Below are 16,744 nucleotides of genomic sequence, written 5' to 3'. Positions count from 1 at the left end.
CCATGTCTCTTGGGGGAAAAAAAATCTTAATACTTAAATTAGTTTTAACTGCCTATTTAAAAAACACCTTCAAATTCTGATTAATATCCAGCTGAAAAAATCTCACGACACCTTTACTATTGCTTGAAAGAAGAGAATCTAAGAAAATTCTGGTCAGAGCACAAAGCAGCACTTAGGCTGGCTTAACTACCCGATACCATGAAATAACTGTACATATTTTAAATAATAAACAGAAATTAAACTCGAAAAATTTCAGTGATAGGTAACAAGGAATGTCAGCTACTAGACCAGTCCTATTCTGAAGTGAGGGGAGTTTTGCTACCGATTTTTAAAAACAGCAGACAAGTTAAAATTTGAATACAGAGGTCCCAACAGTACATCTTTCACTCATGCAGAATTCTTACTACAGACACTTGGCTTTTTATGGGGATGTGATGTAAAACAGGTATAAAATCTTGAGGCCTGAAGGATCAGTAGAAATATTTAAGCAGGAAAGTAAAGTGTGTTTGGCAATACCATTTTTACCCACTCATTCCAAATTGTCAGTCACAACAACAACCACTAACTCAGCTGCTGCTCAGGGGAATTACCTCACCAGAGGATTCCCCAGGTCAGAAGGAAAGGAAAGGGAAGGGAAGGCAGTGTAGCAAGGCTAAGCATATCCTGCACAGCATATGGATAAAAATGGCTTTTGAGGTTATGCTGCTACCACTAGATAACCTTCACAGCGATGAATATTCAATAACCTGTCTGTTCACTGCTCCTTATGCCATCAGGAAGAAAATGGACATATACAAATGTAACAGACAATACAAAACCACAGAGTGTAATTGAGTAAAGATGTGTAGCAATGAATTGTCTTCTACAGAGTAGTATAATACCAGCTATTTCCTCTTTAGCACTCTTATTGGGTTACACATGCAATTTAGATGTAAAAATCCTTAAAACCCATACATATTCTCATTCCCCCTCAATGTTATCTTACATTTCTAATATTCTCCTCACTCCTTCACAATTTTTTACCTAATTGTTTTGGTTGCAAATAAAATAAGGCACCTCCAGGTACAGGACTTGGAACATCTTACGTTCAAAACCAAAAAAAAAAAAAAAGGGGGGGGGAAAGAAAAAGCATGACAGGTAAAAACCAAGTTATATAAATCAGATTCACTCAGACAAATTGAAGTTATATACAAAACAGAATAACATACACCAACTTCTAAATTGCCTTGCATTTATTACTGTAATTTGGATTTTTCATTTACAAGAACACAAAGTAATTCTTCCTAAATGCTAGCAGTTCTTAGATCTTTATATTAAATACTTATGCAAATGTAGGATTGAGACCTCTATTACCAAGAATATTCTGATACAGATGATATCCGTAAGAAAAAGGATGCAACAGAAAAGGTTTTTAAACCTGTGGTAAACTTCCCAGTCTGCAAACTCCTGCATCAAAGAATGAATTCAGGAAGACAGAGCAAGCAATACAGAAATGCCAAGAGACCTTCATGGATTTACAAATACTTCATATAAACAAATTTTCAAATAGCTTTATTCAGAGTAGCCTTTCTGCTCTATTAAACATAGCAAACAGCTGCCAGATTTATTCAGACAAATAATCAACAACCATAGAAGTAAAATGGCAGAAGAAAAAGGAATTTTGGCAACAACTCCACAGAGGACCACAGCTATTCTCCAAGTACACTTTTTCTATGTGCTCATGGTTCTGTATGGCCAGTCAGGAGGAAAAAAAGCCCTCAGTCACAGTAAAGCATATAAAAACTCTATCAAAATATCACAAAGCAAGCAAATATAAAAACAGGGAGGGAAGAAGCACTGTAACCTGCCTTCTTTTCACTACAACCTCAGCTGCAATTTTTAGAAGGGAACAGTTGAAAATAAATGCGCCACAGCCTCGTTCAATCACTCACCTTGGTTTGCTGAGCAGGTATAAAGCAGAGAGGCAGGCTTTAGCCAGCAAAGGGTAAGAATAGCAAATAAGTATCAATTGGTTATAAAAACAAGGCACAATCCTAACTTTTCACTGCAGACATAAGCTTAACTGTAAATCATCTGGGCAATATTTAAACTACTTTCTTAATAACTCAAAAATACAAAAGCAAGAAATGCTCAACAGCAGTAACTAATAATTCATAACATTACTCATTGGTGTTCTTGACTGCTTGATGGATATACTGAGTTTCTGAGCCTTACACAGCAATGAGATAGGATCCCATGGGTATATTCTCATCTCAGTGTGAAGAGATTTACACACGTAAATCCCCATACATTGAGATAGATGAGTAAACACTACTACATTTAAATGTATCCAAAATGTAACAATTATATCTTAAAATATCCAAGAATCATATCCAAATTAAGGGCAGTAGTACTGACTATACCATTTATCACATGGTCAAACCTAAGCACAATTTTCTCTAATTATTTTGCATAAAATATTCAAGTCAATAAAAGCTCTTATGGAGGTTTTTGTTTGGACTAGCATCAGAAACTTACATTCTTTGAAGACACAATATCAGAAGAATGTAGAAGTATAAAAACCATGTCACCTTTCCAAAACAGTATTCCAACAAGAATATTTTTTTAAAATGAAGTATTTGAAAGTGAAAATACTAAAATACTTTTCAAATAACCTGAGGAACAGCTACACTAATAATATTTAAAATCAGCCTTGGAATAAAGACTAGTAAAAATGGACACAATACCAACGTATACTTGGTTTATTTGCTTGAGCTGGCATTCCAATTTTCTGCTTTACTGTTGGTAGGAAAGACATGCACACTTCATGATAGGAAGTCAAAACATTTTCAGTCAAAAAACTGTTTCAGGGTAAAGGGTGGACTTTGTGCTTTTAAAGGTCCACTGAAAAGCTGTCAAATTTCACTGCACATCCTTTTTAAGATATTTTTAAACTGCTTATTAGTATCAGAGTGACTAACACAACCACCTACAAGTGGAAGCACTTGCTGTACGCTTGGAAACTGAAAGGCACACAGCCCCCTTCCCAAATACATTTAGTGAAGCTGCTGAAATACTTCTCACCTTGCTCCTTCTTAAAGTCCTTCTCTGACATAGTGACAGGCAAGAGTAGTTCTCCAACAGGGGGCTGAATGCTAACATTGAAATGATCATCCTTTGTGCTAGGAAAAGAGAAATTACACAGAATCAACCAAGCGCTACAACATAGATTAATATACACATATCAGCTCGAAATTTTATATGGAATCTTTAAAAAGTGTAAGAACTACCTAAACAATTCCTACCTTCTTACATTAGTAAAGATGATCCATTTTCTCCAGTACAAATGTAGTATTAACTACATGTAGTAGTATGCATGGCCTTGTAAATATTTCTTACTCATATCAATGTTTAGGTGTAATTTACAACACATCCCACTCAAACTGAGTGCTTGCAAAGGACAAATTATTGTGCATTTTTACAAATTGTTTGGAAGAACTGTTGTTCACACATCCTCTCATCAGTAACAGCTGTCCCAGAAACAGGCCCAAACATAGGAAAGATACAATTTCAGACCAAAGAATGATTATTGTCCAGAAAAAACACAAACATGACAAACAGTAAATATGGTAGTAAAAAAGAAATAGCTTCGATAACTTTAATTTTTGCAATATTTTGTATATTTAAACAAAACCACACAGCACAGTGGCTGATACAAATGCACACTTGAAAACTGCAGAACTTGCAACTACTTTCTTAATGGCAGTGTTAAAAAAACACCTTCACTAGAAACACACTACTATCAAATGCTATAGATTCGTCCTTAAGAAATAAATGTCATACTGTGAACTTGCTCTTCCTATTCACTCACTTGTCTAAGTTTCCTACTATTTTGTTTTATATTTCCTCAAGGCTACAGAAACTCAAGATACATTCACTCTGCTATGTTTCATTGCCTACCTATACCATAAGGGATTTGCCTAGCAATTCAGGATCAGTACATCCAGTCAGAATCTTTGCTAATGCTTTGAGGCCTGAGAAATTTTTAGAAAAGAATCCTTTTTTTTTTTTTACTGATGTACCAAACAGCCAATATACCTTGATTGCTGATACACCTCAAATATCTTATTTCAATATAGCAATACAATCGTTAGAATGGAAAATATGTTTCATCAATTAACATCCATGGTATTACCTAAAACCCATGTTACTAATTTTTTATAACTCTGTAACTTCAAAATTCTGAAACAAGATAGACTGATGAAAAAAAAAAACAGGAGTAGATTAATAACATAGAAAACATATCTGTCTCCCTCCTGAAGATGTTTAGATAAGCCACCTGAAAAAGTATTTTACAGCCCTATTACTCAAAATTCTAATACTTACTGTAATTAACCATTTTCAAAAGCAAATGCTTAGGACCCAGTACAATCTTACTTTCTAACTTCTGATGTGTTATAATCATGCTTATGGATGCAATCTCAAGTATGGGTTATTAAAAAAAAATGCAGCATTGATGCTAACTTTTTTCAGAACTGCTATTTCGTTAACATACATTCTTTCCCTTACAAAGAATCATTTATGAAATGCTGCTTTTAAAAGCTAACAAATCTTTTTCCCCCCCCTACATTACTTCAAATACCATCCATCCCTAAAGTAATTTTTGTAATAAAACACCAGGAATTGTTTGACTGGCTGGCCTGGTTAAGTGCACTGTGAAATAAGAAAGAAGTTTTGTTTGGTTTTGTTTTTTTTTTTTTAATTTTTCCTTTGAAAGGTTATTAAGAACTCAATCAGCTTAAGAGTTGATGGAAGGGTCTTTAATGAACTGTCTCATTAATTTTTTGCTGTTTATATCTACTACTTGGACTACAAACCTAACGCTTTTAATAATATCTTCATTGGCACTGTTCAACTGATCATTCAACCTATGTTATGTTTCATATTTAATCAAGATGTGCACTACATAATTCAGTAGGAAACAGATACACTGTCTTGTATACAATTATTCATATCTTTCATTGTCTGGACATAAACTTGTACAATTGTACATAAATTTATTGATTATTAGATTCCTTTAAAACACTTATAATATTTTCACAATAACAAGGAATAAAAGTATGAGCATACCTTGGGTTTTATAGGGCTGTAACTGCTCAAGAGAACCACTTGACACCTCTGCTGTTAACAAACATTCCACTTCCCTTTTCTCTAGTGAATAAAGAGCTAGTATATATTTTTTGATAAACCATGAACTCATCATAGCCTACAAACAGAAATTCTGATTGCTTAGTGTTCTTCAAACCACTTCGTTCTTAATTTCACTTTAGACAGCATCTGGTTTACTTTGTATTACTTTAATTCTAATGTACTTCTGTAAATTTCTTCTTCAGCTAGAGAAAATCATTTTTCCTCACAGATTCTCTTTATCAGACGCTTCACAGGCTAAGTATACAGCTTTTGTTTATTGATCTGCATCTCTTTTATTACATCTTTATCTATTAGAGAGCTCATAATATCTAATTTAACAAAAGTAATTCATAATTCTACAGAACCACAGAAAATTCAGAAGGGCCATTAAGAAATCACCCAGTCCTACCTCCTGCTCAAGCCAGAGCCACCTTAGTTGACATTGCTCAGGGTCTTGTTCATTTGAACTCTGAGGATCTCCAAAAGTGGAGATTTCATCGGACATTTAATGGACAAGTTTAATAATGAGTTTTGCAACCATTTCCTGCAATACCTAGTAACCTAAATTCCAGTGTATTTAATATATTTGTTTGTAATTTTGATAATATTGTTAGTATAAATGATGCTTAAACAAAAAACTGCAGAGGTGATTTGAAGTTTGAAAATTAACATTTAAGAATCTGCTGCTCGTCCAAGCTGCACTGAAACACCTCCCAGGTGGTGTTGCTCTAACTTTCCTGGAAGATCAAGCTGAAGAAGCCTACTGGAAAAGAAACCAAAAACCAAACCAAACCAAACAAAAAACAAAACAAAACAAACAAACAAAACCCCACAATAAACAACAACAACAACAGCAAAAACCCAAACGAAATATAACTGTTTCCTGTTTTCAGATTTCAAAAATTAAAGACTAAGTTTTCTGGTATTAGAAAGTGCAACTGGTAAGTTACAGACTTAGTGGAACAAGAATGCTTAATGAGAAGTACTCAGAAGGAAGTTCTAAAAGAATCAAACAATTGGGGGATTCCAAGAACAGTACCTTGCCACTAGTTTGAAAAATCTGTTTTGTATTTAATTGTGAACTTGGGGGCAAATAACGTTAGACATCATTACTCTTACTTATGCCTCGAAAACTGTTAAACTGTACGTATTGTATTTTTAAAAGGATTACATCACTTTCCTGATTCAATTTCAAGGGTCATATGAATTTATCTTCTGATGCACCCAATTAAGATGAACAGATGAGAGACAACAGGACCATAAGGAGACTTACTAGCTCCATGGTAAATGACACTGCAGGACTAACATTCAACCCTTTAGAAGATGTGCACTTTTAAGTTTTCTTTAGATGGCTGCAGTGGTACAAGCTAGCACTTGCCATTTGAAACCAGAGGCTATTCCCTCTCTCATCTCTCTTTTTTAAAAAAAAAAATAATTGGCTCCAAAGGGTTCCTGGGAAAGAAGTTCTCTGCCACAATATAAGACTTAAGGACAATGATAGCAAAATCTTTTTTAAAACTAATGCAAATAAGACTAGCACTTTTGAATGAGTTTTTTTAATTCCACAATAGTAGTGTTTAAAGTCTCAATTTCCAAGGCTTCTTATAAATTATTACTCTAATAGGAGACTGGGGAAGATTCTTCTTGCTCTTTATATTATCCTTTTTTGTTTCAATCCCAGTAACTGCTCGTCCCAGAATACACTTATCCCAAACCAGCTTGCTATTTTTGTCTTGTATTCAAAAGATCTCCAAAAATAATCAAAAAAGAATGGAAAAGGAAAACAAAGCATGGAATGGAGAAGTCTAAGAGACTTTGTTCATAGTTTTGCTGAGGAAAGGACAGCATCTGGCTTTTACGAGAAAAAAGGCGAAAGCAACAGAACAAATGAGAGCAGTTGTCCATGTCCAGCCTTGTTTTTTCTAGGTCAGTTATCTATCTCAGTATAATAGTTTTCTGGAATAGGGCCAAGTGACTGCTTTAGAGTAATGAAATAAAGAGAAAAGTACCACATTTCTTGTCCTATCTATAAACAACTTGGTGATCTGCTGACAAACCACTAGGGAAGAAAACAGCATGAAACGTGAAAATGCAAGTGACAGTGTTGTGAAGACAGTCCTCCATCTCTAACATTAGCTTTTAATATATTTCATAACATATTCTGTGGGGGAGCCCAGCTGGTTCTGGGCTCTCTGTAAGCTGAAATGCCGAAGATGGAACTAGTACACCTGGCAGAGGGTCAGCCACGGACAGTAAGGACTGTAACACAGAATGGGCTTCCTGTCAAGAATGCTGACTTATTGAGTTCGGACATGTGTGGCTATGTCCAATCATGAGTTGTTATGTTAGTGGTAAACCAACGGTGCATGTACGTGTGTCACCTAGAAGCTGCACCGTTGTAATAAGGCTGCTGGTATCCTGAAGCCATGCCGTGTCCCACCTTGACCTGTGACAATATTCCACTACGTAATTTTAATCAGATGCTTTTGTGCAAGCATCTATACCTGAATGCACGCTTGCACTCAATAGAAATACTGACTGCTACACAACTGATCCTCTTCATTTACTCCACTTTGCAGGTAGGAGTTCTGCTTGACAAGATTCTACAGCAACACAGAGTGAAGTAAGGGAATTTCATGTTGCAAAAAAACTCCTTCTGGGAAAAAAAAAATTAGAGCAAAATCTTTTACAGTAAGATAGAACCTGTAGAGAGCAGACTGAACAAGGTTTTCAAATTTCATTCATGGGATTTAGTTAATTTAAGAAAATGCTACATTCTTCCTGCTACACCAACCTCTTCTGGAGTAATCAACAAAATGTTTTCTTTATATAGTCCAAGGCAGATGAAGTAACAGACAGTTTCCTTTTCTATCAGCATAACAACAGCAAAAGAGTAAGTACACCATCCTAGCCCTTCTAATGAACTGGAACACAGGAAATACCAATCTAAGGTAGCCAGCTTGTGTCTGTAAAAACCTCTACCATGTATCACACTCTTTTCCATACCTAATTATTCTGAAAAAGAATGGAAGTCATACAAGTTGCTGTATTCGTTCCATTTCCCTTTCTTCTTGGGTGCTCTGATTGTATTCTTTGCACTTAAACCCAGAGAAAACCAGCCAAAGAGATGCATTGCATGGACCCTTCCCCTACACCAAGTGGTTTCAAAGAAAGTTAAACAACACCATATATACTATTCAAAAGAACAAGAAAAAAGAACAGAAAAGAACAGGTTCTCCAGAAATTGTTCTTTCACGGTTTTGGGAACAGCTAAGAGTTTATAAAGAGGGGATGAAAAGAATAGGGAAGAAGAGGTAAAGATAAACCTTCTTCTTCAGCTTTCAATGTTGTAAAAAGGAGGTCTCCCCTTCACTTTTCCTTATTCATCAGATACCTACAAGAAATTGGAGATTTGCCTACTGGGTTTTACAAATGCAGACAGGAATTCGTAATGCTAAATACACGTACACAAAATAGGATAAGGGCATGTATATGCTGTAACCCTCTGTGTTTCTATAATCTTGTCTTTTTTTCTCCCGGGATTCAAATATCTTCATTCCAAGGATTCATGGACAAATTCTGACATGGTAAAGCTCCCAAATCTTTGTTCAGATATCTTAGAAACCTGGTAAGCTGTGAGAAAGACTTGAGAATATCTGAAAAGTAGAGACATGCATGACAATAAAGATAGCGTAAGAGACAGTGGTAGGATTGTTAAGGTAGCTCAAGGATTCAAGAGAAAACACACTGATGTGGAAATCTTTAAAATCTGACAAGGACAAAAAAAGTAATTCCCCAGTCAGTGGAGTACTGCAGTTAGTCTGTTGCATCAAGGATACATTCCAACATTTGCTCAACTGCTCACCTTGCTCAACTTTGCTCAGCTACTCAACCTTTTTCTACCTGCTTACCTAAGGTTGAGGTCTTTTACTGGGATGGTGAATATACTAAAATTAAACTAGGAACCCAAAAAGACAGAGTAACACTCAAAAAAATCTTTTAAAAGACCAAGTTCCTCCATTTATTCCTCTTCAACTTTCTGCTTGAGAGGCATTATCATGCAGAACACCAGTGTGGCTGAAATAGTCTACCTCTGCAAGAAAGTGGCACAAGAAAAATAGCAATGAAGAGATATTCTCCAAACAAGTACACAGTGTGAACATTATAATACACATTCTAAATAAATGCATTAAGCACAGTTTTCAAGTTAAGGGGTTTCACTTCTTTTTAATTAGATATGTGATCTTGGTAAGCTTTGCTTAACAAAAACAGTATTTGTGAGGGAGGTCTTTCAAAGCTCAGCCCTTCAAACCTGTCTATAATGCAGTTTCTCCTTCATTGTCCTTGAATTTGTACAACAAATTGAGAAAAAGATCTAAATATTTTATGGCTCTTGTTAGGTTTTTACTTTTTACAGTTTGTATTTATCGAACCAATAGTACCACAGCACATCCCCAAGCAAAAAGGTAGTGTTTGCTATGCAAAACACACAGTCCATGATTGGCATCTAAGACCAATTGATCTACCCATTACCATTACGTCCCTACCCCCACAGGCTTTACTACAAAGCTATTGATTTAAACACTGCCGATCGGTTTCCATTTTCTGATTTTGGGCAGGCCAATTAAGAAAGTGAGTAATTGTGATTACACTGCTTCAGGATCAATTACATTTGATGCAAGATAAAGTGCTCCTCTTAGAACAACATAAAGAAAATTGTTATGATCAGGAACACTTTACTGCTGAACATGCTTCTAACAAAAACGCAAAATAACTGACAATGTCTTTCATAAGGATATGTTGGTAGGATATACAGGAATATCAACAAAGTTCGCACAGTATTTCAACTATATTTTGACAAACTTCTAGAAGTCATTCCTTCTTCTGGATGAAAGGTTTTTAAGAAGTAAGACAAATTAAAAAGGCTGCATCTAAGTTGTCTAAGACATTGCTCCCAAAACATCATATGTTTTCAAATAGCAAGTTTAATACAAAGAACATTTTACCTATTAGTATACTATTTTCTAAGAACTAGTGACAAAGAAACAAGGTCCTATCAATTAGCAAAGGAACAAAGTAAGCGATTCCTATTCTTAATTTAATTTTAAACTTAGCTTGAGCGCTTTGTCATTGGACTCACATTGTCTAAATCATTAAAATGAATACACCACTGAGGTCTGAGGCAAATCTATTTACAGTGATGTTACTCATAGTCTGGTTGGTGTTCAGGAATATTGATCTGTCTTGTTTGTCTAATAGGAAAATAATAAACAATTACTAGGCAATGTTGGAGAAAGTAATCAGTTTTTATATATCACTAATACAGCAGACCTCCCAAAACATAAAGGTGACGATCTGCATAAAATCAATGTGTTATGCTACATTGCTTATCCTCATCACTGCGGAGATTCTTAAATAAATGGTGTAAGTTAGAAATCAAATCATTGGTACACTGAAAATATGTACTTGAAAGAAAAATATCTGCTCTATTTAAAAAAGACTGTTTCTGTTTGATAAACTGAGAATATTCTATTTTTAAAAACTCAAATATATTTAGGGAAAGAGAGCCTATAATTTTTAAGCAATTTTGAAACTGCACTCTGTAGAAGTAAACTTCCTTCCCAAACAAATCTAGCATCAGGCAACAGTCCAAAGCTGTTTCCAAATTCCAGCAAACAGCACACAGACCAGCTATGACAACGTGAGGCACATGCTGCAGACAACTTGCTGGAGGTACAACTAGGTGTAAAATGACTATGTAGGAGTATCCATTGTATTGGGAAAGGTCTGAGAAACGGAAAGAAAAAATTCAATAGTAAAGCCTTCTTGCTCCTAGAACAAGCAATCTTATCTTAGCAGTACTTTTGGAGTCACTAGGGTACATCTCTATGATTAATATTTTCATGCTATCTTTAATAACATGTAAATTGCACAAGCTGTCCTTAGCAGAAGTACACTGAAATTGCTACAGTACTTAAAAACAGTGTACAGAACTTTCTCAAAGGGTTTCTCTTAAACTCTATTGCAGCAACGTGAATGTCTCTTCAGTATCTTTTTTTTTGGTACAGAATATTGAATACAGTGATTCTTGCCACAAAACATGTAAAAACCCCATTATTTCAAAATACGTAAATAAAAAAAAAGACATGCAGATCTATATGCTGCTTTTGCACAGTTTCAAAGACTACATAAAAGTGAGCAGTTCTAAAAGAAGGTTTCCCCCTTCCATTCTTTCCCAGTGTTTGGACACCGCTACTACAAATTTACCCTGGTTTCAAATGCTAGTTTATAACAAAATTCTCTCTGGGTGAACAGGTTCCCTGTTGTCCTAGAATGCAGAAGGAACTCATACAAAGGAGGACCTTGAATGTGCCAATAAAAGGCACAAAAAACATAAATCAAGAACGTAAGACAAAATCTAGTTGGCCAGCCAGTTACTTGTTTTCATTCTCTCACTATTTATTTAAAAGAATCTACAGCATGAGCAATAAACTCTTTAGCCAGCAAGTTTTGGATTTGGTTTCATGCAGTCATGTTACACAGATCACAAACAGCCATAATAAGGACTTGAGGTAGTAAAATTGCTCACACTAAGTGCTTTTTTGACTTGAAATTTCTTACGAAGAACAACACACACAAAACACTACAGCAAAATACTCAGACCTAACTACTCCTTGTTGTTAATAAGAAGAATCCCAAGAAGAGTGGAACAAAAAAAAGAGAAGTAATTCTAAATCAGAAGACTTTATGTTTCTGCTTAATATCATTTACACCAAAGGGAAAAACTAGGCCCCCCAAACACAACGTATCAAAGAGTTTTTGAGTGCAAACACGTGATTTCAAACCCCCAAAGATTTGGGCTTACTATCAAATCTGTGTTTTGAGAAGCAAGTGCTAAAAAGAATTTCAATGTTGAAGAAAACAGTTTTTCTAATAGTAAAACTGAACACTAATCACGTATTATTTTTCTGAGAACATGTTGGATATACATCGTGCTGTGAGTTTTGTTTAATTCTCTAAATATTTAAAGAATAGAGCCTGTTACTGGCAAGTAAACTTCCAATAAACACTACTTTTGCCTTTCAAGAGGTCTTCCAAAAATTACCCTCCCCCTACCAAGAACTCACCATAACTGGAAACTGGCTGTCTGAGTAGAATCACAGAAGTCAATACCCACTGTAACGGTAGTGGATCCTCCAGGTTCAAGGCACTCTAAATGAAGAGATTTGTAACAGGTAAAGCATCCACGTAAGGCAACAGAAGACCCCAGATGCAAATACTCAAACTTCATATAATTAAAAACCTATGTTAACGACCTACAAAAAGCTCCATAAGAAAAGAATCAATAGTTGTAGTTTTATTTCAAGTAGGTATCAACAAAATGTCACACTTGCACATCTTGGATCCCCCCTCCCTGTTAGGATGCCTTGGATCCTCCCTCCCACAGTTAGTGCACATGAAATGTTGCCATTTCAATCTTACAGCTCTACAACAAAACAAGGATTTGTATTAGGTAACTGAAAAAATATTTTACAGAGAAAAACATATTGAAGTTACATCCTTTAAACTGTATACAGATCCAGCACTGAGACTTTCAATAACACCAGTTTGCAGATTTAGTTCATAAATAGCAAAACACAACACCTATTATTAACATTTGCATTAATACACACTGTAGTGGAAAATGAGCTGAACTTAAACTATTTCACAACTACTGTGGTTTACTAATCTCTCAATATTCCAATTGCATTAGTTGGAAAGGAGAAGAAAGATTATAAACACAAAATGGAAGATAGATCATTCTGTGCTATACAAGTAGTGTATATATCTATGTGTCAGTTACCAAGAGATATTACCATTCTTAACCTCTTGACTAAAGCACTATACTATTTCCTTCATGTTGTAAAGACAAAGCTTTCTTTAAAGGTTTTCTGCTTTAAGCTCTAAGTAGAAATATTAAAAACAAGAACCTAAGCAAAGTTTGACTTCTCAAGATTACAACAAAGAAAAGGTAAAAGCACAGTTAAAAGAGAGGAATTCAAATAAAAAGAATTGGAGAGGCAGAAAAATGTTCAATTTCCAGACTATTCACGATGTATCCGATGCTTTTCAGGAACTGAAAAGTAGGCAACTGCTCCATGACAAAAGGAAACAAAATTTCATGATCAAGATTAAGTTTGGAAAAATAGGGAAACATGGAGTTGATGCAGGTAGGTGGAGTCTACACTAATGCTAGGGAATGAATGAATGAATGAATGAATGAATGAATGAATGAATGAATGAATGAATGAATGAAAAAGAAATTACTCCAAGGAGTCTGTGTAAAGCATTGAAAGATTACAAGCTCCAGCTCAAATTCAGAATAAACTTTACCAAAGTCTTTGAGCTTAATGTTTTCAAAGGGGGTTTCAAAGGCAATTAGCCAACATGAAAATGTTGTGCAGAGGGACTTGGATGAAATAATTTGGACCATTTCTATGGGAAAAATCAGGACAGTTGCTAACAGTAATTGCAGTGACGGAGGCAAAACTAGGTTTATACTCCAGTAGGAACACCTGTCTACACTGACACTTCTGTTGGTTCTGCTGGGCAAATTACAGGATGTGTTTTCCAAATGATGGAAACATAAACCATAATAAGAACAACATATATGAACTTTGTTCTAGATAAAGTGACAAAGAATACAGAAAATTTGCATTCAAGCAAGAAAAGTAACATTTTTTAAGGAACTACGGATGATGTAGAGCTGATTTTCTGCAGAAGAAACCAGAAGTTTCACAGGACAGATACCACAATGTCTTTCTTGGGGAAATAAATACTTTAAAGGGTAGGATTGTTTTGTGAAGCTCAAGAAACATGAAGTTGACAATTTATTAATTCCACTTTGTTTTTCCTCCATGGTTTTTATGTGAGACAAGTGAATGCTATTTTAATTGATGTTATTGTGGGTACAGTACCTCCTGATCCAATTTACAGTGTTACTATATTTCTACTTGTAAGCCTTTGTGCTTTATTTCATTAAATGTTTTACAGGAAGGGATATACAATAAAGGTGATAGTCAAAACTAACTTAGATTCAGAACTCTGAGCTGGACTTCTTATCTTGAGGAAAAACATAAAAAAGTTCACTTAAAAGAAAGATTAATACAGTTCGTAAAAGTAATTGTCTTGATAAAATATATCATTACCAAAATGGAAACTGTTCCATAATTTGAACTCTGAAATAAACTGTAGCATTGGACAATTTCTTTTGTAGCTTTTTGGCATCAATATGTATAACCTTTACACTGTTGAAAAAAAAAATAAGTATTTTAATAGTACAGAGCCATTTAATACCAACAGTACTCAAAACTACTCAAAACAAAGAATACTCTGTACTTCACTGCTGAGGTTTAAAAACTTGTTCCCATATTCTTCTAACATGATACAGAGTCACATAATAATGTAGCTCACTGAAGGAGAAGAAATGTGTCTAAAGAAATAGGAGGTTGTGTCAAAAAGGAGCACGTCTGTCCTTTCCATCTGTATTATGAAATAGACATTTTTGTTCCTTCTGACTACACCACAGTCTCACAAAAAAAACCAGAAAGTAGGTTGCACGCATAGATACTGCTCTTGAATAAAAGATGCTATGATCTGTGTTCTTTCTCAGGTTTTAACTCTTTCCTTTATACTCTTTTTCTACTAAAAAGAAATGTAGCAAAAAACCTTTGAAATCAGATGGTAGAATGTGAAACAATTTAGGTTTGGGTTGACTGCAGCATTGCTTTCTATCCAGTCTAGGCAGACACACTTTGTGGAAGTATGGTAGATATAAGCTAAACTAAAAGATATGCTCCCACTCTACTGCCATAAACTCACAAGAAACAAAATGACAATGCTCCGAGCCACGAAAAAACACATTACATCTACAAATTTACTTAAAGTTTGGTAAGAACAATTGCAAATATATAGATACTCATTCTAACAGTATCCCATAACAGACATTCTAGACTAAGGCTGTAAGAGAATCAAAGTTTGTAGGTATGCAGAAAAATTTTATTGTATCAACTGGAAGAGTTGTAATATAATTGATATTTAAATAAGCAGGTAAGCTTTCAGGCATGGAAGTTCTGACCTAAGGAATTTGTTTTCGAAGTCAAAGGGAACACTGAATTAAATTTGTGTTAAAATCAGACAACCTAAGAAAAGATAGTTGCATGAGTGTGTTGATGTATACCTACGTACACACACACACACACACACACACATATTATGAGTACACATACAGCTATGCAAAAACACTTTCCTCTATTTGAAATGTTAAGAATCTGTATTTTTAAAGACAGGATATTACCTATTGGATTAAACTCACGCATCCTCATGCCTGGAGGTAATTTCTTCTCCTCAATGTGAATATTCTCTATCTTCTGATCAGTTGTATTTGTTACTGTCACTTGCACAGGTACCATATGATCCCCAAAAAGGCCTGGCTGTCTTGAAAAGTGATAATGAGCTGCTAATCCTTTTCCAGTCATTCGATGAAGCAGTTCATATGTTTTTGTTGGCACAGAGACTTGAGTAGTGACCTGTTTAAGTACAAAACAACAGTTGGCAAACTGTTGAAAGTGAAGAACAAAAAAAATAACAATTGAATATTGCACTTATCACTCAGCTAGAACACCTGCTCTCAAGCTGGAATTTTAGTGAACCAGAAACATGTAAGGACATATTCAAATGCATTAAAAAAATGGACTAATGGATATCAGATAACAGAGCCTAACATTTCTGGTGCTGAGATAAAGCAGTTTCAGCTTTGTTGTTATCTGTCTCACTCTTCATTATAGTATCTTTTCATTTTTTTACTCTACAGTTATCTATTTAATAATCAGGTTTTTTAACAGTCACAGTTAGAATAGTCATTTTTTTTTCCAGCAAGAAATATTCTGTGCATCAGAACTCCAGGGTGACCCCAAGCCCACTGCGTAATGCGAAAGTGTAGTGAGAAATTGTCTTCTGCTTCTGTTGTTAAAACCACAAAAAAATGTTGCCTAATAATTACACTGGTGAAAAAGTAAAAATACAGTGATTAAGAGCAGAAGGATGCTGCCACTTTAAACAGTTCTGCCGCTAAAAGCAGTAAGAGAAATCCCAAGGATGTTTGGGTCCACTCTATCCTGCAGAAATAGCATGAAAAAAGACATTCAGTGTGCAAATGTTCTTAGATACTATTGATAAGGAGATCTTGTAATCATGAGCTCAAAAGTACAACACTAAGGCATATGCAGAAATCTGCATAAAAGTAAATCGGAATTCTTTAAACAAGTTTTAAGGAAAGGTTAGGGAATTACATGAAACTAACACCAAACAAGCAGAATGAAGTGGTTGAAAAAAGCCAAATGCTCAGCATAAAAATCCCATTTGTCTGGTCAATGCTCTATGAGGTACTGAACTTTACAGTAGATCTGTTAGATACATCTGCTTATGTTTCCACTGATGAGTGTCCCTCTTCTCTTGCCCTACCCACAACCCTGAACGTGTAACTAAGTGAAAGCGACAACTGCAGATAGCAGGCTGTTCAAAACTCCAAGCAGCT

General features: G+C 35.1%; 1 protein-coding gene across 2 annotated transcripts in view; it reads right to left on the bottom strand.

Annotated features, from left to right (window-relative positions):
• The window catches only part of LOC114056944 (AP-3 complex subunit beta-1-like), a 31,537-nt gene extending 15,779 nt beyond the window's left edge, over positions 1–15,758 (bottom strand). The window contains exons 1-4 of one of the 2 annotated variants that reach the window (XM_027882630.1): positions 15,506–15,758; positions 12,297–12,381; positions 3,064–3,161; positions 1,932–1,968 (exon numbers count right to left, since the gene is read on the bottom strand). In XM_027882630.1, the coding sequence (XP_027738431.1) occupies positions 1,932–1,968; positions 3,064–3,161; positions 12,297–12,381; positions 15,506–15,686 (401 nt within the window). In that variant the 5' untranslated portion in view covers positions 15,687–15,758. The remainder of the gene's footprint in view (positions 1–1,931; positions 1,969–3,063; positions 3,162–12,296; positions 12,382–15,505) is intronic. The other variant, XM_027882621.1, reaches the window with a different exon arrangement.
• Between the last annotated feature and the right edge of the window lie 986 nt (positions 15,759–16,744).

Source organism: Empidonax traillii, unplaced genomic scaffold (genome assembly GCF_003031625.1).
Source record: "Empidonax traillii isolate 1590-97213 ecotype Southwest subspecies unplaced genomic scaffold, ASM303162v1 scaffold8:size5222938, whole genome shotgun sequence".
Lineage (NCBI taxonomy): Eukaryota > Metazoa > Chordata > Aves > Passeriformes > Tyrannidae > Empidonax > Empidonax traillii.
The sequence above is the reverse complement of the archived record's forward strand: the minus strand, read 5'-3'. Positions and strand labels throughout refer to the sequence as shown.